The sequence below is a fragment of the Cibotium barometz genome, chromosome 9 (assembly GCF_041138505.1).
Source record: "Cibotium barometz isolate CiBa-2024 chromosome 9, ASM4113850v1, whole genome shotgun sequence".
Lineage (NCBI taxonomy): Eukaryota > Viridiplantae > Streptophyta > Polypodiopsida > Cyatheales > Cibotiaceae > Cibotium > Cibotium barometz.
The window spans coordinates 22584041-22610507 of NC_141054.1; the positions used below are offsets into that span (position 1 = coordinate 22584041).

General features: G+C 45.3%; 1 protein-coding gene across 1 annotated transcript in view; it reads right to left on the reverse strand.

The window, feature by feature from the left end:
* Positions 1 to 1560: 1560 nt before the first annotated feature.
* Positions 1561 to 26467, reverse strand: part of LOC147635334 (pentatricopeptide repeat-containing protein At5g27110-like) — a 60575-nt gene continuing 35668 nt past the window's right edge. Inside the window, exon 2 of the mRNA XM_086802573.1 lies at positions 1561 to 5465. Within this exon, the coding sequence (XP_086658699.1) occupies positions 2860 to 5385 (2526 nt within the window). The 5' untranslated portion in view covers positions 5386 to 5465 and the 3' untranslated portion in view covers positions 1561 to 2859. The remainder of the gene's footprint in view (positions 5466 to 26467) is intronic.

A 26467-nucleotide genomic window follows, 5' to 3' on the forward strand; every position in this document is an offset into this window, starting at 1 on the left:
GTGAAGGCTACTACTAAAAAGAAGCTTGCAAATAAAGGCCATAAAAGCAAATTTTCTTTAATAGTGGGCTTCAAATGAAAACCAAGATAGCACTAGGCCTTCAATTTTGAAAATTTTGAAGTCTAGGGCAAGGTTGCAAATTTCAGGGCTAGGCCGCGGCCGTTGTAGAGGTTTGGGTTCCTCAAAATAGGAATTATATTATCCTTCACACTCAAGCTGACAAGGACATGTGCACATTCTATCGTCAAATCTATATTACTTCTTTGCCATAAATTATTTTGCAAAGTTCTTACCTTGAAAATGTTTTCCTTTTTAAATTTCCAAATGGATAAATTTGAATTGTTTGCGCTCTAGAAAAGTGGACTCTCACTATTACTATCTATGGTGTGTTTGCTTGACTATGTGTATACCCACCAATAATGGTAATCACATACTATTGACTTAAAAATTTCAGAATATCTTTCTCTCAAGATTGAGAAGCACACTATAGGAGCAAAGGAGAGGACCTTGTTCCTTCCCTGGTTAAGGTGGTCAAGAGAAAAAGCTTATATCGTGTACCTTCACACGGTGGAGGCGACTGCGTTGAAAGTCCTTTGGTTGCAAAGACAGATCTTTCTCTCTCTCAAATTCCCTCTTTCTTACTTTGAAAGATGTCTCTCTCTCTCTCTCTCTCTCTCTCTCTCTCAAATGAATCTCTCTTATCTTTAGTGAATGATTTCTTGACAAAGTTGTTGATAAACTTGTGAAGTTCACTTGTTGATGCTCATCTATTATTATTGTACAATTCTCATCTAGGAAATAAATTCACAAGCCTAGCTCTGATACCAAAAAAATAACTTAATGGAGTGCATTACATATCACTCACAATCACTTGCAATTGAGTGAAGACAAACTCTCATATAAGAAAATGTAAGTACAAGGATCTATAACTTAGACAGTTAAAGTCTGTAGCTCTCACACGGTTAAAAATTTATCGACGAAAATAAACAACAAGATATAAGTATGAGGCATTGAGCATAAAAATGTGGGGAGATAAATAGAAGCACATGTGTACCACACCAAGTCAAGATAATCCCATGTATCACTATCAAAGGAAGTTCTCAAGAAGCTTCACAAGTCAACAAGATATGATTGACATGTAGATGAGTGATGCAACGCCAACAAAAATAATAAACATAATTAGCCTAGTGTACTAATATAAAAGTTTAATTCAATATGTCCTACTACTCTTAAGATTGATAACCTTCGAATTATTGAAATATTAACTCCTAAGGTTGAAATCCATTAATTCAATATGTCCTACTACTCTTAAGATTGATAACCTTCGAAAGCTATTATCATGACCAAAGGGGAATCTACAGCGTATGATTGGATCTTGTAGCAATGCATGAAAAGATGTATCTGAGGGCAATCCAAGAGGAAGATCAACAACAAACTTATCGGTAGTATAGACATGATTTGGCTTTAATGTTCTAAGAATTTGAGAGAGAGAGAGAGAGAGAATGAATGAATGAAAAAGTAGCAGCAGACCAAGCATGGGAGACGATGGTCAAGAAAATACCAAATGCAGTGTGTCAAAGTTGAAATCCAATCCAGTCACTGAGTAACTGGGATTGCTGCTTCCTCTTGTTCTCTAACCTAGGACTAACTATCCCAGGTGGTAGCAGCAGGCTACTTGCCAATCCCAGACCTGATTGATGCCCTCTTACTTCGGGAAGGTGGAAGGTCCCAAAATTGGAGGCCAATGATCTAAGATCAAGTACATACCAATCCCCAGTGAAAATTCCACCTCCTGCTCAGAAACAAGGCCACAACTGGTAATCACTTCAACCGGACAGACCACACCATCCACAGTGGTGACACCCGACACGATCGCACTAAGAACGGTAGTGACTAGGATGCCAACGTCAGCTTCCAAGACTGGCCACCTGCAGGATGTTTGAAAGCCAAGGACAGTAGACACTCAATAAGCGTGCACACAATCGGCGGTCTTCCTCCAATCCAGGCAGTTGTCCGTTGATGTTTGTGAAGGGTGCCTCCCTTCAGAGAACCTCATACAGCAAACCAAAAGATGCAAGGTAGAGATGATTTTTCTTCTGCATCATCCCTTGTGGAATTCAATAGCACTTTGTCTCCAAGGTTTTTTTTTGAGCTAGAACTGAGTGTAGGGCCCTTGCACTAGCACTGTCTAGAACCACAAGCTCCCTTAGGTTTAGGTGCTCTGTAATCACACGTGCTCTCCAATGTCTGGATTTGTTGCATCTATCATAAGCTTGATGCTTTTCCCTTCATAAAGCAAACTGTTATGCAAAAGAAAGGATGCCACCCCAACACTACTGCAGGGTCTCAATGACTGCTTCATCCCCCTCCTTACTGCAAATGGGCCAAGACCTGCTGCCAAACAAGAGCCATAGAGAATTAGCTTCACCGTGTATGCTCAGTGGAGCATGTCATCTTGCACTACTTCAAGTTAGTGGAATGCATGTATGCATATGCATTCATTAACTTCACCGTGTATGCTCAGTGGAGCATGTCATCTTGCACTACTTCAAGTTAGTGGAATGCATGTATGCATATGCATTCATACACGCATATGTCCCTCCAAGAGCTGCTATGAGCATGTGTAAATCTTGGTAAGAGAAAAAGCCCTAGAAGGACTGCACTCTGTCCAGTCCAAGCCAGCCACAGGTTCCCTGGTTCGGGTTTTTTGGTGTGCTAAGTCTGCACATCAGTTCCTTAGGAAAGCAACTATCCCTGCGGCTACACAATCCAACACTGGACCAACCAAGGGCTTCTTGGATAGGAGTTGGCCACATGTACCCATACAAAAAAGAGTACGACTGCAGTCACCATTTATGCTCAGTCTTCACACATGTGAGCAGCTGCATACATGTTAGACATTAAGATGAATGCTGTAGCACTACGTTCTTTCATTCCTGCTGCATATTCGAAGGCCTGCCTACCAAGCTCCACAGTATCCCACCTTCGACAAGCACACAACATAGTACTCCATGTTACAGGATCAGGTTCAAAAGGCATCTCCTCAAGCACTACCATAGCCTTATCAAAAAGGCCTGCACGACCAAACAGATCAACCATGCAATTGTGGTGTTCAATAGTCTTAGTGATGCCATACTGACTCATCATTTCAAAGTACTTCCGGCCCTTATCCAGAAGACCCACATGACTGCACACATTGAGAAGACTTAGAAAGGTGATCCCATCTGGTTCGATACCTTCCTTCCTCATTCTCTTGAAGAAGTGGAAAACGAGTTTACACTCTCCTTGTCGGGAGTATCCAGTCATCAATCCAGTCCATGTCAAAAGGTCCCTTGTGGGCATTGCATCAAACACCTTCTGAGAATCAACCATGCTCCCACATTTTCCATACATGTCAATGAGAGCATTTGCCAAGACTATTATTATAGACTCTCGTACACTAGCCCCATGGATTTCAGCAGAGGGGTTTCTCCTCCCAGCAGAATATATTTCTACGAGAGTGCCATACAAAAAAGGGTCTCTTTCAAAGCCCTCTTTGACAATCTTAGCATGTAATTCTCGCCCCCTCTCCATGGCTCCTATGCTGCCACAAGCTTTCAAACAGCAAACATATGTCACAGCGTCTGGAGACATGAACTCTCCTTCCATCTGTTCCAAGCAATTCAGTGCCGCCTCACAAAGCCCATGTTCAGAATATGCCACAATTACGGCATTCCATGAGACTACATTACGAACCGGCAGCTCATCAAACACTTCTAGTGCTTCTGCAAGTGAGCCACATTTGGCATACATGTCTACCAGGGTATTACCAACAAAGGGATCCCTTTCAAACCCCTCCTTGGCTATTTCAAAGTGTAATTCTCTACCCTTGACTATTGAGCCTTGGCTGCCACAAGCCTTTAAGCTGCATACAAACGTAACACCATTTGGAGAAATGCCCTCCAGTTGCATTTGTTCCAAACAGCTAATGGCTTCCTTACCAAGCCCATGCCCAATGTATCCTCCAATAAGTGCGGTCCACAACACTACATCTCGAACCGGTAGCTGACCAAACACTTCTTCTGCTTCTGCAAGTGAGCCACATGCAGCATACATATCCACCAGTGTGCTTCCAATAAAAAGGTCTCCTTCAAGACCCTCTTTGTTAACAGTAGCATGTATTTCTCGACCCTTGTCTATAGCTCCTATGCTGCCACAAGCTTTCAAGCTGCAAACATGTGTGATAGCATTTGGAGATAACCCTTCGGCTTGCATTTGTTCCAAACAGTGGAGGGCTTCCTCACTAAAGCCATGCTCAACATACCCCGTGATAAGGGCATTCCATGCAACAACATGTCTAACCGGCAACTTGTCCAACACTCTCCGTGCTTCCACAAGTAAGCCAAACTCAGCATACATATTCACCAAACTGCTGCAAACAAAATAATTTCTTTCCAAACCATCTTTAGCTATCTCAGCATGTAATTTCCGGCCACTTGTTATATCTCCTATACCACTACAAGCTTTCAAGCTGCAAACATATGTGAAAGCATTCATAGGAACACCCTCCAGTTGCATTCGCTCCAGGCAATCCAGGGCTTCTTCACCACGCCTGTGTTCAGCATACCCTCCAATCAGTGCAGTCCATGAGACTACATCTCGAACTACCAGCTTGTCAAACACACCTTGTGCCTCTGCAAGCGCTCCACATTTTGCATACATATCCACCACAGCTGTGCCAATAATTAGCTCTCTTTCGCATGCCTCTTTGACAATCTCAGTGTGTAGTTCTTGGCCTCTTTTTACCCATTTTTGGCTAGCACAAGCTTTCAGAAGAACCACGAAAGTAGTTGAGCTAGCATGTTCACAATCCCCTCGGATTTTCTGGAACAGGCTGAGGGCCTGCCACCACTTTCCAGATTCTATGTATCCACATATGAGAGAAGTCCAAGATAACTCATTCTGGTGAACCAGCCTGTAGAAAACCTGTTGGGCATCAAACACACTTCCACATTCCAGAAATATTAAAACAAAGTAGTTTCCAAGTGCACCAAAATCTTCCAGCCCATAATCACATATAAGCATGTGCACATGCTTGGCACATGCTAAATTTTTTGATTCTCTGCACTTCTGCAACATGCACATAAAAGTATCCACAGAGGGCATATCATCTATTTGATTTGAAGAAATAAGTGCCTTCTCTGTACTCTTGATCTCCATATGAAGGTCCTCAACTAGGTATAACTTCGAGGAACCCACTTGTACACTAGGCTTCCTAGCATGATTGCAAGTCTCCTTGTATGCTGCTACTTTCCGTGCCAAAGCCAGGTTTAAGGGATTTGGCAACGGTTCGGCTAACGCTATGTCAAATTCCATTGGCTTGTTTTCTTGCTCTCTCCCTACCATAAGTGGAGTAACACGTACTTCCTTTCTGATGTTCCACCATCCAGAGAATTTGATGAAGTACTCCAACTGTGGAGTGCTGTCTGCAAGCATGAACACCATGACAAATGCAAATAAGGTCCTGCTAATGAAAGAAAGAGCAAACACACGTTGTGGGCACAAGGACAAACTGTAGAAGGCTGGAAACAGTTGTTTATTTCTGAAGATGAGCAGGAGGGAAGCCCGTAGGTGCTTACAAGCATAAGAGACTGTCGCAACAACCAATGACCTCCAGCAGATATGCAAGAATGAGATGGGAACTGAAGAGAAGGGAGTGATCCCTTATATATGTCCCATATGAGCAGGTCAGCCAGCTATAGCAGGCCGACAGCTGTCATGTAGAATAAATATGCTATAAAAAGCCTTTAAAAAAAGGTAGAAAAAACCTAAATAATATCTACTAAATATGCCAATGCAGGGCCTCATAAAAATGACCAATACAAGCATGAAAAGGTACATGTAGACCCTCTGGAGATGATATATTCCAATACCTCCTCTTCAGCGCGCCAGAGGCGCAGTCCAATACCAACACACTGAAGTAACACCTCCAAAGTAGCTCTCGGAAGTGGTTTGGTAAAGAGAACAGCCACATTGTCCTTGGTAGAACAATAGGCCAGCCGAAGAAGTCCGAGCTCGATCCAGTCGCATACAAAATGATAATGCACCTCAATATGTTTGGATCGTCCTCGTATCACAGGATTCTGAGCTAGAGCAATAGCACTCTAAGAATCCGAGAAGATGGTAACCAGGGAAGTGTCGTCACAACACAAATGCTCCAGAATTTGATGAGAAGTGGCTGAGAACACTCATAGCATAGGAGATATCTTGACGGGTGTTGGCAAGGTGAAGCAATGAGCCAACAATCTGTCAATACTCTGTGGAATCCACCAAGGGTGTATCATCCTCCTTGGATAACTTGGCATTGGGATCCATGGGACAAGAGAGGGGTGTACAATCTGACAACCCATAAAGTGAGAGCAGCTGCTTCACATACTTCTTCTGAGAAATAAAGATACAATCATCTCTCTGCCAAACCTCCAGCCCAAGAAAATAATGAAGAAGGCTAAGATCAGTCATCTCAAATGTCTCTAAAAGCTTGGACTGAACCTGTGTGACCAACTCAGTATCAAAAGGATGAGGTCATCAACATACAAAACAATGACACAAATATCCCCATCAGAAAGAAGCACATAGAGGTTGTTGTTTGCGTATGCCCTCTCAAATCTAAGAGATAACAAGAAGGCATCGATCTTCTAATACCAAGCACGGGGTGCCTGTTTGAGACCATAAAGAGCCTTGTTCAGAAGATACACATGGGTGTCTTGTCCCTGAATCACAAAACCAGGAGGCTGCTCAACATAAACTTCCTCCTCTCTAAATCTACATTCAAAAAAGCAGATTTGACATCCATCTGGAACACGGGCCATCTGAAGTGTGCAGGCAGAGCCAAAACAATCTTGGTGGTGGTAAACCTGATTGTAGGAGCAAATGTCTCGTCAAAGTCTTCACCTACCTTTTGAGTATATCCTCGAGCAACAAGGCGGGCTTTGTACTTGTCCAAAGTACCATCTGCATAAAACTTGACTTTGAAAATCCATTTCAAACCAATAACACGACGATGTAAAGGCCGTGGCACCAAAGCCCAAGTGTGATTCCTCTCAATAGAGAACATCTCAACTTCCATGGCTTGCCACCACTGCGGCTGTGAAAGAGCCTCCTCTGCACTCTCAGGCTCATCAATCTCCTAGAGAGAACTCATGAGAGCATAATTCACTGTGTGATGTGATGTGGAAGCCCGAGTTGAATAGCGAGGTCCAAGGGTGGTGGCAGAGATCTGGTTATGGAGCTGTGCATCAATGAGACCAGAATCTCTAAAGAGTTGTTGAACCCACCTAGATAGGACAGCCTTCCTCTCAAAGCGTGAAGAAGAAGATCCAACTGCAGTAGAGGACTCATCTGATGATGCCAGGAGCGGTGATGAAGTAAGCACTGGTGAGGGTAATCCCAGAGTCAAAGCAGGACTCGTAGAGGGACTCAGAGCTGTAGAAGCTGGTGAAAAAGGAACTGGTGGCTATAAAGTAGCAACTGGCACCGGGGTTGCAACAGCAGCAGAGGAGGAGGAGGAGGAGGAGGAGCTGGACATGGAAGAGGTATAAGATCGCTAACATTTGCCGGGAATGGATCATCCAGAAAGTTGAAAGATGCATCAAGTGGAGAGGAGTCGATGCTGACCAAGCTCTCATCAAACCGAGCATCACGGGAAATGATGATGTCATCAACCTCCGGATCCCAGAAGCGGTACCCTTTGGATCTCAGACTATAGCCTGTGAAGATCATCCTTTTTGACCTCGGTGCGAGTGTGGCCCTCTTCTGATCTGGGACATGCACATAAGCAACACAACCGAAAACACGTAGATGAGAAACAGAAGGGAAACAGAAGGCTTGTGTCCTGTAAAAGCCTCCTCCAGAGTCATCCCCTCAACCGCTTTTGTGAGAGAGCGGGTAATGAGATAAACTGAGGTAACCACACCTTCACCCAGCAAGCAGGCGGGAGACCTCCATGATGCAACATAGCACAAGCCATCTCTTTTATGGTCCGGTTCTTCCGTTCCATAACTCCATTCTGCTAAAAAGTTTAAGGAACCATAGTCTGTTGGTGAATGCCCTTCGACGCAAGCAAATCATCAAACGGTACAAACTCACCACTATTATCAATCGGGAGAAATTAAATTGTATCCCTAGACTGATTTTCCACCATCGCAATACAAGTCCTGAAATTGGCAAAAGCATTAAAACATGCCCGGACTTTGCGAGTGAAATCATCCACAAGAAGAAAAAAATATCAAGCCCCTCCAAGAGACTCAACCTCCATAGCTCCTACAAGATCTGCATGTATAAGCTCCAGTCTTCGGCTTGCTCGATGAGTGGCCTCCTCTAGAAATGCATCTCGATGATGCTTGCCCATCATGCAGGATGGGCAGATGTGTGAAAGAGACTTAAGTTGAGGTAGTCCGCTGAAAACCTGCTGCGAATGGAACTTCTGTAAGTCAGCAATGGGTACATGACCAAAGCGAGAATGCCACAGAGAAGCATCTGCCTCAGAAACCAAAGCCATCAAGGGGGAGAAAAGCTGATGAATATGTGAGTCAGTGTGAGCGATTTGGAAAGAAAAGTTGGTGATCTTGTAGAGACCCCCATCATGGACTCCATTTGCAACAACCAAGAGAGTCTTCCTGTCGATCACTTCAATGACCTCATCATCAAAGTACACACCAAGCCCCTTCTGAGAAACTTTGTACACTGAAAACAAATTTTTGGAGATCCGTGGTACATGTAAAACATCATGTAAGGTGGCAGAGGAACCCAAAGAAACATTACCAACACTGGTGACAAGAAGCGAGGAGTTGTCGCCGATACGAATTGAAGAAGAGAGTCTGGTAGTCCTCCAGGATATGGGCCTGATCGGTCATGTGGGTAGAGGCTGTTAGAAGTCATCTCCTATCTATTTTTATACACCAGGGCCTCTGTTGTGGGTGTGCCCGCCCTGTATAGGTGTTTTATCATTTTTCCTCACTCCCCGTATTTTTTTCCCATTTTTTTCCATTTTTTCATGGTGTGGATGGATGCCACATGTTGGCAGGAGCCCATGGTGCTGGCCGACTGCACCTCATGTGCTCTTGGTAGCTGGCCGACTGCCTATGCTACAAACGTGGAGATATTCTATGTTGGCTGACCTATTTTACACAGTCGTGGAGATATTCTGCTCGCCGACTGCTTTATGCAGTCGTGGAGAGCCTCATGCGCTGGCCGACTGCATCCATGGGGCATATAAATAGGCCCCATGCTCCTCACCATTGAATCATTCAGTTTTGTACGGGATCTTGTGTATAGAGAAGAGTTTACACGCCTATCTCTCAATGTTTCTTGTGCTGTCTATTTTCTACACTCTACTTGCTCTTGTGGACCCAAGTTTGGTTATCATTTCTGCTGCATATTTTGACATGGTATCAGAGCCCTAGGCTCTTGATAGGTCTCGGGAGTTTTCTAAGCAAGAGGGGGATAGTTAGTTTGCTGATTGGTGGACTGTTTTGGACTGTTTGGGAAGAGAAGTTGCAAGAGGAAGGCGGGCTAAGGTGCTGGACAGCCACTTGCAGGTTTTAGAGTTTTTTTTCCCACCCACCCACCCTTTTTCAGTTTAATCCCCGCGATGGCAGATTTACTAGAGATGGCTGAGAAGCACGTGAAGATTCCGACTCTCCCCACGTTCCCTGTTGGACCGTCAGTTGGTCGGGAACAATTACGGCATCTGGAAGGTTATGATGGAGTCTGTGCTGGAGTCATATGACCTTGCTGATTTCATCGTCATCGGGGTTCCACGGCCGGAAGCAGAGAAAGGGGAGTTACTCTCGATGAAGAAGGACCGGGAGGCACAGGCACAGGCACAGGCACAGATGTGGGATCGTGTCAACGCCAGGGTCCGGTCATTTATTTTCCTCAACTACAAACCACAAGTAATCAATCACATAAAGCACATGACGCTGGCCAGAGGCATATGGCAGCACTTGGCTTCTCTTTATAACAGGGTATCACCCATAAAGAGGATCTCCTTGGAAGTGCAGATGCGGGTTATGAACCCTGCAAAGTCCTCGACGATGCGGGAACACATTAACAAGTTGCAGGCCCTTCAACAGGAAGTCCTCCAGGTTGGGAAGGAGATATCATCTGAAGACATTGCCATCACTTTGTTGTCCCACTTGCCTGCTCAGTATTCTGCTTTCTACTCCTCGTTGATTACGAGTGACAGGCTCAGCACCATTACCTGGGAGGAGCTTGTGCCAATGGTCTTGGACCAGGAGGAATGTTTCACGAACCCTCCCCACAGCGGCGATTCGGAGGCCTTAACTGGCCAATGGTCGAAAGACCGGAATAACAACAAGGGAAAAGGGAAGGCTTCACCGGAGAAGTCTTCTGAGAAGAAGCCTGACTCAAAACGAGAGAAGCTGAAGGCCGAAAGATCCTGCAATGATTGTGGCAAGAAAGGCCACTATTGGAGAAAGTGTCCTAAGCGACAGGGAAGAGTGCTAATTCCTCAGCCTCAGCTGCAAAGACTCCTGCATTTGTGCACTTAGAGATGATAGACTCTAACGCTTCATCGTCTTCGAGCGAGGAGGCAGTTGGCTTCACCGCGAAGGATACCCGGGAATGGATTCTTGACAATGGTGCTTCCAAGCATATGACTCCATCCCGTGACTTCTTTTTGGATCTGAAACGGCAGTCAGGTCGCATCTTTATTGGCGACAACTCCACTATTCCGATACATAGTGAGGGCCGAATGGAGATTATTCCCGACGACAAGGGAGGCAAGCATGCTTCCCGTGTTCTTTATGTCCCTGCTCTCGGTTTTCATCTTCTGTCAGTGCATGAAGTATTGAAGACTGACTTTCGGGTGGAATTTGAGGAGCATTCAGTTGCTCTACGGGACTGTGAGACTGGCTAGGTTGTTTGGGAAGGCGGTGTGGAGAATGGTATCTACAAGCTCTCTGCACTCTCCTCGTTGACAGGTTCTCAGGTCGGAGATTTGTGGCACTTCCGTTTTGGCCACTTAAATGTGGATGCATTGCGGCGAGCTTTCCGAGACTAGATGGTGGTTGGCTTGCCAGATGTTGGCAGTAGGCAAGGGCGTTGCAGTTCTTGCATACGTGGTAAGCAGCACAGGGAATCCTTTCCGAAGCAGGCTTCCAGGCGGGCTTCGAAACCATTGGAGTTGATTCACACTGATCTGTGTGGACCTTAGCAGACACCATCTTTGGGAGGATCTCTCTACTTTATGCTGCTTCTTGATGATTGTACCAGATTCACGTGGGTCTACTTTCTTTCCCAGAAGGACCAAGCTTTTGCGCGGTTCAAGGATTGGCACGTGATGGCGGAGAAAGAGTCTGGATTTCAGGTAAAGACTCTCAGGGCTGACAAAGGAGGTGAATTCTCCTTCACTGTATTTCTCGGATTTTGTGCAGATCATGGCATCAAAAGGGAACTGGCCAATACAGGATCGCCTTCGGAGAATGGAGTTGTAGAACATAAGAACAGGACTGTGGTGGAGATGGCAAGGACCATGCTGGAGCATCGTGATCTTCCTTGTCCACTTTGGGGAGAGGCTGTGGCAACGGCTGTCCATACCCTTAACCGATCTCCGACGACTTCAATACCTCATATGACTCCATTTGAGGCATACTTTGACAGGAAACCTGATGTCTCGCACTTCCGTGTTTTTGGGAGTGATGCGTATGTACATATTCCAAAGAAGCAGAGGGGGAAGCTTGACTCCAAGTCCCGCAAGCTTGTATTTGTGGGGTATAATTCTCTTTCCAAGGGATACAGATTGTATGATCCAGACAGGAATGAGATTGTTGTCAGCCGGGATGTGGTCTTTGACGAGCATGTTCCAGTATCCACTGTCGAGGAGCCACCGCTTCTTGGAGATCCAAAGGAGTCTGATGATGATTCCCAGACCATTATTCCAGTTGATCAACCGGTTGAGCCCGCAACTGGAGTAGAGCCCCTACGACCACAGGAGGCTCCACGATCCGTTCGAGTACCTAGGTGGTTGTTAGACACCCTTCGGGAGTCAGGTGTCACGAAGTTACCCTCCGAGTGGACCACAGAGGACGGCCCTCGAAGATCACACAGAGTCCGAGATAAAAGCAATACAGCGGAGCTTCTTCAGGTAAACTATGCTCTGATGTCTCGTATTATGCGGGACAAAGAGCCCACTTCCGTCAAGGAAGCCCTTTCACAGGATACTTGGAGGAAAGCTATAACTTGGTTGAACACAATGCTAATCAATACACTTAAATATACTAAGATTTGAAGGACACTTGCTTATATACAAGAAGTAAATTGCTGAATTGACAAGAGACACACAATGAGCCGGAACGGCCGACCCCTCCCTTGAGTAAATTGTATTACTATTGGAGAAAGTCAATACATAGCTTTACGGGCATCCATTTGCCAAATCCTCCATGCCAATGCATATGAAATTCAGCATTTAGAAAACAATGGTATGTCGATGTAGATCACCAAGGAGCTGCCTTGATGCCCGGCCCGACTTCAGTGCCCATATTCTCTACCATTGGCTCTATGTTCTACCAAGCAAGGTAGCAACATCTTCAAGAGCACATAGGACAAGAGAAATACTACACAGGGCAGCTAAACAAGGAGTCCTGCCCTTCTACTGAATAAGTAATGACAACACATTGTCCAATTAGCTTACCAGTCTTCATAGAAGTTGTTGCAAGCGGAAGCCTTCGCGTTGGAAGCTTTAGAAGTGTTGATATCTTCAATTTGCCGCAATCCTTCGCAACAAAAGTCTTCAAGAGGATGAAGGGAACCTTGGGAAAGCTTCCCCTATGGTTCAACTTGAGAAAGGAAGGCTGAAATTAGGATTTTCAGCAAAAAGACCAGAAATTACAGCAAAAATGAGAGCTGTTTTGCTGAATTTCAGTCATTGGGAGTGAGTAGGAGAGTGATTAGCACTTGGAAACACTCTTAGAAGCTTGAAAAACACCCTACAAGTTGGGTATGGCTATGGAGAGCTTGGAAATGGAGAGAAATGGTGGAAAAAACAGAGTTTTCAGCCTCCAAAAATCCTCATGAAGAGAAAACACGAATTTTCTCTTAATAAGTAAGTGAATTGGGATCCAATCAGGTGAGAGGACATGGGGAGATGCCCATTTATGAAGATCGGGTCCTGGACATTGAGTCTTGTCCGCCTCGGGACTTTAGTGTGTGTGAACTTGGAAGTGGTAGTGTGTGTGAACTTGGAAGTGGTCATAATTTATAAGTGACCTTTGGGCGCCCAAACTTTAATGAAGTGGGAACGCACTCACTTATAAATATTGGCTAAGTCCTAAGGGCTATTTGAGCCTAGATTGGGTAATACTTACCACCTGTTCACATGCCACACAACCATGTCAGCAGACAGTTTCACACGCACGGTTCACGGGCGGGCATCCCCTAGCCCGGAACTACACATAGGTCATGCAGGCATGAAAACAGCATGCAATTTCATTTGCAGGCAAGCACATAAAGATGCTATGCAATGCAGCATTGGCATGAGCAATTTCCGTTCATGAAACCATATAAGATCAGGCGTTTCCAGGCAAGTATATGCGATACCAGACCCAGTGGAAAGCCAATCCTCCAGGCGTTTCCGGGCATGTACACAAAGGCACAAGTCCCAACGGAAAGCCAAGTCCTCCAAATATTCCGGGCATGATAACGTCAAGTCCCAGCGGAATATCATATCCAACTATACAGCATGACACGTGTCAATCACATGCATAGGCACATTCCATAAGCCATGGACACCAATCCAATATGTACATAGTGTGAAAGCAAGAATGAACCATTCGGGTGGCCAAATGGTGACATTCCCCCCCGCTTCTAAACAGTTGTCCGCAACTGAAATGCATCCAAATATGCCTGTAGTAACTCCAGGCAATCTCCAAAGAACTCTTCATCTACCCATTTAGCATCAATGGAAAGATAGTTCTTAAACTTCCCAAGGTAACGCCTCACAACCTTGCCTGCAGGCAGCAAGCTTGCGTTCCTTGTGATACACAATCTGCTCTGGCTGCAAGATCTCCTCAAGCTCATCCACTTTTGGTGGATCCTCAATGACCATTTCAGTGGGCTCCGGCCCCACATACTTGCGAAGGAGACTCACATGAAATCCATTGTAATACTTTCCATGGCTGCGTGGGAATAGGCAATGGCTGAAGCAAACCTCGTGCCTTTTGCCTATCAAATTTGACCTTTTGACAGGTGATACATGCACGTACATGTGCCTCTATGTCCTTCCGCATACCTAGCCAAAAGAAATACCGCTCAATCATGTGCGTAGTAGGTATTATGCCTCTATGACCAGCATATGGAGGAGCATGGCACTCATCCAAAACCTTTTTGCCTCATGTCAGACACCACACATAGGCAATTATCTTTCATGAGATAACCCTCTTTGATCACATATGAGGCATGTGCATGACCAGCCATCAAATCAGTCCAAATAGTGGCAAAATCAGCATCCGTATGATACAAATCACGCATGGTAGACAAGTCCCCATGAGAGACAAGTCCCCATGAGAGGCAACCGAGATAGCTGCTACATACGGCTTTCGTGACAATGCATCGGCCACTACATTCTTCTTTCCCGGGGTGTGCAAGATCTGAAAATGAAACATAGAGAGGAAATTGGCCATCCTCATATGCTTCTCTGACAACTTAGTTTGAGTAAGAAAATACCTCAGACTCTGGTGATCTGTCTTCACAGTGAAATCAGTCCCAAGAAGGTAATGTTTCCATATAGTAAGTGCATAAATTACAGCCAAGATCTCTTTCTCATAAATGCCAAGAGATAGCTCTGCATCATGCAATCTATGACTCTCATAAGCCACGGCATGTCCCTCTTGATTAAGGACAGCTCCTATGGAATTTCCAGATGCATCACATTCCACACAAAAAGGCTTTTGTAAATCCGGAACGATCAACACTGGACCATGAGTAGTTGCATCTTTCAATTTGAGGAATGCATCTCTCTCTACATTAGTCCATTTGAACACGGCCTTCTTCTTTGTCAAATCATGCAAAGGAGAAGCAATCCATGCAAAGTGCCGAATGAACCTGCGGTAGTAAGAGCATAATCGAAGAAAACTACGGATCTCATGGACCGAACTCAATTCGTGCCAATTCCGAATTGCATCAATCTTTACAGGATCCATCCGCACTCCATCTTTGGACACAATATGCCCAAGATAATGTATCTCTGACAAGAAGAACTCACTCTTCTTTGCATTTATAAAGAGTTTATGCTTATGGAGCTCTTCAAAAACAATAGCCAAATGAGCTTTATGCTCTTCTTCGGTCTTCGAGAAGACTAGGATGTCATCAAAGAAGACACCTGTAAATTTCCTGTACCCACGGAATATGCAATCCATCATTCTATTGAATGTAGCCGGGGCATTTGTAAGACCAAAAGGCATAACAAGATACTCATAAAGCCCAAATGCTGTCTTGAAAGCAGTTTTGTGTACATCCTGAGGCACTACACGCACTTGATGATATCCACTCTTGAGATCAATTCGGCTAAAGCATGCCGATCCATCCAACTTGTCAAGGATGTCGTCTATGCGTGGAATCGGAAACCGATTCTTGATGGTAAGCTTATTCAAAGCTCTATAATCCACACACATACGAAAGGATCCATCTTTCTTTTGAACTAAGAGGACGGGTGAACAATATGGGGAAGAGCTTGGCTGAACCAAACCCTTCTCAAGAAGCTCATTTACTTGCTTCATAATCTCCTCTTTTTGGGATGCACTTACACGATAGGCTGGCCTATTAGGTGGTGAGCTACCCGGCACAAGATCAATGCGATGATCTTCCGGTCGTACAGGTGGTAACTCATTTGGTAACTCATCAGCAAAACAATCATTGTGCTCTTGCAAAAATTTCAGCCTATCATTACAAAGAGTGTTTACATGTACATCATTTTCCTCAACAGGATCTCGTACAAAAATCAAGTACGCAAAAATACTCTTTTTCATTACTTTCTTAATTTGTACATGAGATACAAGGGGAATGGTATCACCCTCTTCACCAGCATCAATTACATGTTCTCGGCCTTTATGCATGAAGGTGATCCTATTAGTCTTGTAAGCCTTGCACGGATCAATACGTGTATGCCAAGGCTTTCCAATTCATCACAGCCATTCAAAGGCGCCACAAGAAAATCCTCATGATCTACATAGCCTTGAATGTGTATACGCAACTTGCCAAAAATAGGCATGACCTGCACTTCTCTACCAACAAAGGCAGCCCCTGCTTCAATTTGAGGACCCATGTCCTCCACTTCAATACCCAAAGCAGCTGCCATCTAAGTGGATATGAAATTTTCAGATGCACAATCATCAAACATGAACAAAGCGGGCTGATCCTTGAGTTGTCCCCAAGCTTTGCATACAACCCTATCTTTGCTATCATGTGAAGTGTTGCCCTGCACATCCGGAACCATATGCACATTAGGCTTCGGTACATTAGCATTTTCAGCTTTGTTCTTCTTATTTGGGCATGCTCTTGCCATGTGCTCACTACTGCCACAAGTAAAGCATTTGCCTTCACGCATATATTGCTCCTCCTTCTCAGCACTAAGACCAAAGTTTGCCGGCTTATAAGGACGCTTTTTAGCAAACTTATTTTCAGCTTTTAGGTAACTGTCCATCATTTTGCAGGTTTTGGACAGCCCTCTCTTTGCCTTGAAATGAGGGTTTAGCCTTATTGGATAGACTCAATTTGAGTTTCAATTGCTCGGTGGCGGTGGCGGCTGCGATTAATTGGTGTAAGGTATGACCAGGATACATTTGTAATCCCGCTTTGTACACGGGTTGCAATCCCGATTGAAACCTTCTCTTCCTTTCTGCCTCGGTGACATGCATAAATGGAGACACCTCTAAGAGCACTTTCCAAAACTTTTGTACATATGCATTTACCGATTCCCCCTCATTTTGCTTTACCCAATCCCACTTCATTGTTATCTCATTCAATGCATTGGGAGGCAAGAATTGAGCATAGAACCTCTCCTTGAACTCTTCCCATGATCTAACGGAATTCGGTGAGAGCTTCTCCGTGAGCCACCAATGGGCAGCAGTGCCTTTCATGAACATGCTTACATGCCGGATCATGGATTTCTGAGTGAAATCCTCATCACTGAAAGCAATATCAAACTAGGCAATAAAAGCAAGTGCCTTTGATGCATCATATTCCCCATGATGTGTGTCAAACTTCACAGATTTGTCTCCGGCTTTGAAGTCACGAGACTTTGATGCATGTGTGTGCATCTCAACATGTTTTCCCCCATGTTTGTCCATTGGGACAGCCCCTGTGATTGGCATCATTTTAGGACCAAAAGGTGATGCATAAGGCATAGATACATGTGCCCTGTAAGCATGAGGCATGGCTGGCCCCTCAACATGCATTGATACATTTTCAGCCATAACTTCTCCCTCACGAGCACACTCGAAGGCATGAGTGGCATGAGAGATACGCGGAATACCTGCACCAACAGAAAATTGCAGCCCATGTTGCATGTGTTGTGCATGCACATTTTCAGCTGGCAATGGCATTTGACATACATTTTGACCACTGCCATAAACATTGTATCCTTCACAGGCTACATGAGGTATTCCTGCATGGCGTGAAGTCACTGATTGTTCCTCTCCCATCGCATGGAGATTCATCCTCTTAGACATAAGTTCTTGTTTGGGCACTTGTCGAGATTCCAAGACATGTGGGATGGTTGCCTTTTCTGCATAGGCATTCTCGGTACGAGCCAAGTATGCACGTGCTGCATCCCTCGGTTGCATGTGCAACTCTTGAGCAATCATTGCCATTGCATGATCCATATAAGATTCAGCTTTCTTGGCGTTCAAACGGTCATGTACCAATGGATCCTCGCGGCGATAGAGATTCAATTCTTCTTGTTGTGCATGGAGAAGAGCTTGCATACGAGTAAGTTCAATCCTCAAGACTATGGACTCTTCTTCTTGCATCTTCTCTTTGCCACGGGACGGCTGTCCCACATATTCATGTTCCCTATTGTGCACCACATGAGTTTGCTCATCCTGTAAAGCATTGGAGGCATGCATTTCTTTGTCTCTGCCTCTTGTATTAGCATCTCCAACATTCATTGTATGGCTGTCCATAATGTTCTAAGTGTAGAGATAGCTAGTGTTCACGGTGATCGTCTCTCACGATAGAAGTGAAAGAGAACCGTATGCTCTGATACCAATGTAACTTGGTTGAACACAATGCTAATCAATACACTTAAATACAGTAAGATTTGAAGGACACTGGCTCATATACAAGAAGTAAATTGCTAAATTGAAAAGAGACACACGATGAGCCGGAACGGCCGACCCCTCCATTGAGTAAATTGTATTACTATTGGAGAAATTCAATACATAGCTTCACGGGCATCCATTGCCAAATCCTCCATGCCAATGCATATGAAATTCAGCATTTAGAAAACAATGGTATGTCGATGTTGTGATATGCAGCGGAAGTCTTTGTATTGGTTGATCCTGTCACACAATATGCTCACACCGTCTTCTGTATCCTGAGTGTCGTGAGTTTAGCAATCCATTTCATTTACTTCAAACTTTAAAGAGTTGAGAGAGAGATATGAACACTGTACACCAGATTGGGTCCCGAATTACCCACTGAAGGACCCCCTATCCCGATAACGAGATAGTATTTGCTTTATTACTTTAGAGAGAATGACTTTGGACTGTAGATAAGCCAAACGCAAGATCTCGGAGGATCGGAGTATGGCTGATCTGTACACTGCTGTAGAAACACCTCGATGACTTGATCTCGAGCCTATGCACTCCTCCCAAGGGCATGAGGAAGGGCTGCACACCTGAGGCTCAAAGAAGAAGAAGGTGGACTGTTCTACACACTGTTAGAATGCTGAAAACACATATGAATGCTGAGTTACCTTCACCAGATGACTGCTGAATGTGTTGATGATGCACAGAATGCTGGACACTGATGCAAACAACTGTTTCAAGGCTGGAAACTGCTGTAAACTGTTGCTTCAAGGCTGGATTCTGCTGTGGACAGAAACGCAGGTGTCTGGAGAGGGCTGTGGGCTGAAACGCATGAGCAACAGATGACTGTAGTGCTGCTGCTGTACGGCTGGAGCAAAACGCAGGTAGACTGCTGTACGGCTGCACCAAAACGCAGGTCTGAAGGCTGATTTGCTGGCGTTAACTATGATGGACTGTGGGCTGAATCTGGGGGACTGTAAGGGACTGAATCAGGGCTGCTTTTGTGCTGAAAACAAGCTGATTAGAGGCTGATAGCAGGCGCCTAGGGCTGGACTGAAGCTATGGTTCTCAAGGGCTGGAGAAGAAAGCTTATGGGCACTAGGGCTGGATTAGTCTTGGGCTGAAAGCAAGAGAGAGGAGAGCTCTTAGCACAATGAAGACTGAATGAGCAAAAGAGGCTCTAGGCAAGCCTATTTATACTAACTGGAGGTTGGTCATTTAATAAACTTAATATTTATAAATGCCCAATAATGCAAATAATGATAAATAAATACTAATAAATATGGGAAAAATACCAGATAAATCCCAGTAAATTCCCTAAGGCTTTGGGGATGTTCTAAATGATGCACAGGCATATGTATGCATATTATGCAAGATGCAGAGTGCTTTCTGATGCAAACCCTAAGGCTTCTACTGACTCTACATGCATGAATGATTCTCTCCAAGTGGGTTAAGGGACTTGACTGACTGACTGACCCACTAAGGCTCAGGAATGACCTACGTAGCTCGTGCCTGACTTATCCTGGACTGAGGATGTACAATGGGGTCACGGCGTACGACAAATATCATCCTACTGGGTTCTAAAACTGTACAAATGTTGCACTTCTGATGATGAGCCATCTTGTCACCATGCACTGAGTGCAGAGTGCATGTGACATTCCCTCCTGATTAGCTTGGCGGCAGGTTCATGGCTTCCAAGTAGTCCGCCAATAACTGGGGGTACTCCTGGAAGAACTCCTCGTCGAGCCATACGGCTTCGTGGGTGCCTCGATCTCGGAACTTCGTATAGAACTGACGAATCCGTCGACCGGAACCATGCTTCCATCGATGAAGAAGGATCTGCTCAGGCTCAATAACTTCTGCCTCGTCTACCACGTCTGGCTGCTGTTCATCTGAAACATCAAACACTTCTGGACCAACATATGGTTTTAGCCAAGAAACATGGAAAACATCATGCATTGTCCAACTGGCAGGCAACTTTAACTTCATTGAGACATCACTTATCTTCTTAACTATTGGAAAAGGGCCAAAACTACGGAATGAAAGCTTGGGACAACGTTTGCCCACTTGTTTCAATCTCTGCTTCATGATACGCAAATAGACCCAATCCCCTTCCTTGAAGTGGACATCTCGTCTAGATTTATTTGCCTGTCTGCTATATGCTTCCTGAGCTTTGGTCAAGTGGTCTTTAACTGACTCAATGATCTCGGAAAATGCTTCCGTGGTTTTATTAGCCTCTAAAGATGGAGACACCATTCTCGTCAAAAGAGAAGAAAAACGGCGACCAAAGGCTGCTTCATATGGAGTCCGTCCGACACTGGATGAATGCGTGTCGTTCAAGATAGCTTGGACCAACGGAAGATAGTGCTCCCATTTGGACTGCTGGTCATGACAATATGACTTGAGGACATCAAAGGCCAACTGATTATAAATTTCTGTCTGGCCATCTGTCTGGGGATGGAATGCACTAGACAACTGCAACTTAGTTCCAAAGTTTTCAAATAATGCCCTCCAGAAATGCGAGGTAAACTTGGAATCTCTGTCTGATGTTATGGTGCTAGGCAAACCACAAATTGGATACCAATGCTTGAGAAACAGACGTGCTACGTCCTCGGCTGTGGCCGTATGCTTGCATGGGATGAGCATGCAGAACTTACTGAAGCGATCCACAATGGTAAAACACTGAGTGTTACGGGATCCAGTGGATGCTGGTAGAGGCCCTACAAAGTCCATAGATATGTCGATGAAAGGTCCGTCGGGGATAGGCAAAGGTTGAAGTAAACCTGCCTTCTTTGTATGGGGAACCTTGACTTTTTGACAAATCTTACAGGCTTGTACATGTGCATAGACATCACGCCTCATCTTTGGCCAATAAAAGGACCGTTCTAATTTCTCGAGGGTACTGTTGATACCCCTATGTCCTCCAACTAAGGAGTCATGGGCATCGTGGAGAAGAGCGGAACGCTTTTCCCGAGTAACACAGAGACGGTTCTTGTAGAACAACCAACCGTTCTGTACTGAATAGTGGCCAGGCTCAGAAGTGAGGGCCAAACTATACTGAGTACCAAACTCAGGGGAGTCGACATATTGGTCTTTCATACTATCCAAGTCCTTCCCCGTGATTTCGAGAATGGTAGCTTCTTGGACTGCCTGAATGCTGGACTTTCGACTGAGAGCATCTGCTACTGGGTTATGCTTACCAGGGATGTATTCAATCATACCTCCAAACTGTTGGAAGATTTGACTCCACCTGGCCTGTCGATCACTCCACTGGGCACTTGGCATAGTCTGAAGCCACTTAAGTGCTTGGTGGTCTGTTTTCACTGTGAAAGCCTGTCCATAAAGAAAAGGCTTCCAATGTTTGAGCGCTGTGATCACACCTAAAAGCTCTTTGTCATATACCGAATAATTCTTTTCGGCGACATCCAACTTTCTGCTGTAATATGCCACGGGTCTATTGTCCTGCTGGAGGACTGCACCTATGGCTACATTGCTGGCATCGGTGATGACCTCGAAAGGTTCGTCCCATGATGCTAACTTTAATACAGGTGCTTCTGAGGCAGCTTTCTGGAGTGCACGGAATGCATCAAGTGCCTTACCTGTAACTGAGACTTTCTGCTTGCGAGTCTTCACCCCCTTGAGCAAGTCGGTAAGAGGTGCTGCAAGGTTGGAAAACTGATGGACATGGGTACTATAGGCCTGACAAAGACCTACGAATGAACGGATTTCTTGGGCGGTCTTAGGAATATCCCAATCTAAGATCTCTTGAACCTTTGAGGGGTCCAGTCTAATCCCATCGGAACCAATGATGTAGCCCAAATACTGAACTTCCTTAACACCAAAGATAGACTTTTTGGCATTTATGTAGAGCTGATTATCTCGCAAAAGTTGCAAGACTTTCTCCACATCTTTCTCATGCTGCTCCGCAGTGGCTGAGAAGACTAGTATGTCATCAAGGAATATGAAAACACACTTCCCAATGTGGACTGCGAAAATCCTCGACATCATCTTATTGAACGTTGCGGGTGCATTTGTAAGCCCAAAAGGCATGACTACGAACTCGTAGTGACCACGCTCTGTCCTGAAAGCTGTTTTTGGAATGTCAGCTTCAAAAATGCGGACCTGATGGTAACCACTCTTGAGATCGATCTTAGTGAAAAACTTAGCACCGTCTAAACGCTCCAAAATGTACTCTATCCTGGGCATAGGAAACTTGTTCTTGATAGTGAGTTTGTTTAATGCCCTGTAGTCTACACAAAGGCGTGCAGACTTGTCCTTCTTTTGGACAAATAGGATAGGTGCAGCAAAAGGGGAGGAAGAAGGCCGAATGAATCCGGCTCGGAGAAGCTCAGATAACTGCTTTTCCAACTCGCCCTCTAAAGTCTTGGAAAGACGATAGGGAAACCTGCTAGGAGGATCTGATCCAGGGACCAAATCAATGTGATGGTCCTCAAGGCGAGAGGGTGGGAGACTGGGTGGGAGATCGTCCCTAAGCATAATGTCCTGGTGTCTCGATAGGAGGTCTGCTAACTGAGGGACTGAAGATGTAATGGATGCTACTAATGAGGGAGGGTCTGCTTGAGCACGAACATAAAGGAGTGCTCCTTCTGCTCCCTTGCGGATAGCTCGTCTGGCCTGGAGATGCGAAATCAATGAAATGCCAAGAATGCTTCTATCCCCCCGAATCATGACAGGCTCAGGAAAACCTTTACAAATAGTAAAAGTGTCCTGCCCCCAATTGGGAATAGGCTCATACTGACGGAACCACTGAATTCCTAAGATCATGTCACACCCTAATAGAGGGGAGACGATGAAATCTCGTTGAAATGAGGCCTTCTGAACTTCAAAGGCAAACTGCTGTGCCTTCTGGGAAATGTGGGTGCGAAGACCAGGTGTAAACCCGTCCACATCCAGATGATATGGGACTAATGTGCAGTTCAATTTATTAGCCAACTGGGGAGAGATGGCGTCTTCAGAACTACCCATATCGAAAAGGACTACAAACTGTCGGCCCTGGGCAGAGCCATAAGCTCGGATAAGGCTCTTCTGAGCAGCATCGCTCTCACCCTCCTGCTTAGCATCAAATACCACGGATGGTATAGGATGCATGAAAGGTAAAAGTTGAACTGCATTTGAGGTAGTAGGCGGGGCTGGAGGAGCTGGGGAGGCTGTGGCAACTGTGGCAGAAGGGGCTTTGGCAGCTTGTGCCGCTTGCCATTTGTGGCAATCCTTCTTACCATGCCCTATAATATGACAGAAAAAACATCTATTTTCTGACTGGTACTTCTTTTGCTCCTCTGGAGGAAGATAACCTCCAGTAATGCCTGCTTTAGCCTTTTCATCAGGGGTTTTCTTAGGTTCTTTATCCTTCTTACCCCCTGAACTGGAGCTATTACTGCTGTCCTTCTTAGCATCTTTAGAAGATGCGTTACCTTTCCCTGACTGTGCAGCTGATTGCTGCTGCTGGGGTTTGGTACTGGACTGAGATGTCTGCTTGGGCTTGCCCCCGTTGAGCTTCATTTCTTCGTTCTGAGCGAGAGTCAGAGCCCGGTCATATGTACTTGGTTCAAAGTTAGGAACTGTGAACCGAATGTTGGAGTCCAATCCACGAATGAATTGCTTCTTGGCCTGCTCAGATAACCCTAACTGCTCTGCTAAAGTAATAACCTTACCGGAAAACTGAAGCACTGGGGAACCGTTCTGTCTGAGTCCATAGAACTCGTCTTTCAGACCGGTCATGTACTGGGGCGGGAGAAATCTGGTCTTCAGGTCATGGACAAAGATGTCCCAGTCAAAGGCTGTGACACCTGTGGCCTGGTCAGTATGAATACTAGACCAATGCTGCCACCAAGTGACTGCCTCACCAGTGAGATGGGGAGCCGCTAAGTGGACTTTGTCTTGTGGGTCTGTGATCCTAGCTAATGGAAAATGAGCATTAAATTGATGAACAAATTGATTAACTGAAGAATGATCACACTTACCATCATACTTGCTGAAATTCGGTTGACTGCGAATGATGGTGGTTGCTGCTGCAGGCTGCTGGCTGGTGACACCTATGACTGGGGAGACTGAGGAGAGCTGCTGATACCTCAAGTGTATGGCCTCCTTTTCCCGTTGGTGTTCGAGTAGCATACGTTCTCGATCAAGCTCACGTTGGTGTTCCCGAGCGGCGAGTTCAGCCTGACGCCGGTCTTCGTCGATCCTGCGTTGGGCTTCCTCATAGTCCCGTCTCTCTTCTCCTTCGGGCCTCGTCCTCTCTCCTTTGTTGTTCCATCTGAAAGAAGAGGGAGATGTAGTCGGGTGCTGCTGGAGGTGTAGAAGGACGTGCTGCTGCTGCCTCCAAGAGTTGGAGACGCTCCATGAGTAGCTGGTTCTGAGCTCTTAGAAGAGCTATGGTGTCTGCTGTAGGCGGAAGAGCAAGGTCTCCTTCGGGGGAGACGTCTTCCGGCTGATGAGTACTCTCTCGTGTAGACATGATGCTGAAGTCGGTGGTCGTGCCGGAACGCAATCTAACCATCCGAGGATGCCCCCACGCTAGGATACGGTGTGTGTGGACTATCTGAATCTGATACCAATGTGATATGCAGCGGAAGTCTTTGTATTGGTTGATCCTGTCACACAATATGCTCACACCGTCTTCTGTATCCTGAGTGTCGTGAGTTTAGCAATCCATTTCATTTACTTCAAACTTTAAAGAGTTGAGAGAGAGATATGAACACTGTACACCAGATTGGGTCCCGAATTACCCACTGAAGGGCCCCCTATCCCGATAACGAGATAGTATTTGCTTTATTACTTTAGAGAGAATGACTTTGGACTGTAGATAATCCAAACGCAAGATCTCGGAGGATTGGAGTATGGCTGATCTGTACACTGCTGTAGAAACACCTCGATGACTTGATCTCGAGCCTATGCACTCCTCCCAAGGGCATGAGGAAGGGCTGCACACCTGAGGCTCAAAGAAGAAGAAGGTGGACTGTTCTACACACTGTTAGAATGCTGAAAACACATATGAATGCTGAGTTACCTTCACTAGATGACTGCTGAATGTGTTGATGATGCACAGAATGCTGGACACTGATGCAAACAACTGTTTCAAGGCTGGAAACTGCTGTAAACTGTTGCTTCAAGGCTGGATTCTGCTGTGGACAGAAACGCAGGTGTCTGGAGAGGGCTGTGGGCTGAAACGCATGAGCAACAGATGACTGTAGTGCTGCTGCTGTACGGCTGGAGCAAAACGCAGGTAGACTGCTGTACGGCTGCACCAAAACGCAGGTCTGAAGGCTGATTTGCTGGCGTTAACTATGATGGACTGTGGGCTGAATCTGGGGGACTGTAAGGGACTGAATCAGGGCTGCTTTTGTGCTGAAAACAAGCTGATTAGAGGCTGATAGCAGGCGCCTAGGGCTGGACTGAAGCTATGGTTCTCAAGGGCTGGAGAAGAAAGCTTATGGGCACTAGGGCTGGATTAGTCTTGGGCTGAAAGCAAGAGAGAGGAGAGCTCTTAGCACAATGAAGACTGAATGAGCAAAAGAGGCTCTAGGCAAGCCTATTTATACTAACTGGAGGTTGGTCATTTAATAAACTTAATATTTATAAATGCCCAATAATGCAAATAATGATAAATAAATACTAATAAATATGGGAAAAATACCAGATAAATCCCAGTAAATTCCCTAAGGCTTTGGGGATGTTCTAAATGATGCACAGGCATATGTATGCATATTATGCAAGATGCAGAGTGCTTTCTGATGCAAACCCTAAGGCTTCTACTGACTCTACATGCATGAATGATTCTCTCCAAGTGGGTTAAGGGACTTGACTGACTGACTGACCCACTAAGGCTCAGGAATGACCTACGTAGCTCGTGCCTGACTTATCCTGGACTGAGGATGTACAATGGGGTCACGGCGTACGACAAATATCATCCTACTGGGTTCTAAAACTGTACAAATGTTGCACTTCTGATGATGAGCCATCTTGTCACCATGCACTGAGTGCAGAGTGCATGTGACAGATGTAGATCACCAAGGAGCTGCCTTGATGCCCGGCCCGACTTCAGTGCCCATATTCTCTACCATTGGCTCTATGTTCTACCAAGCAAGGTAGCAACATCTTCAAGAGCACATAGGACAAGAGAAATACTACACAGGGTGGCTAAGCAA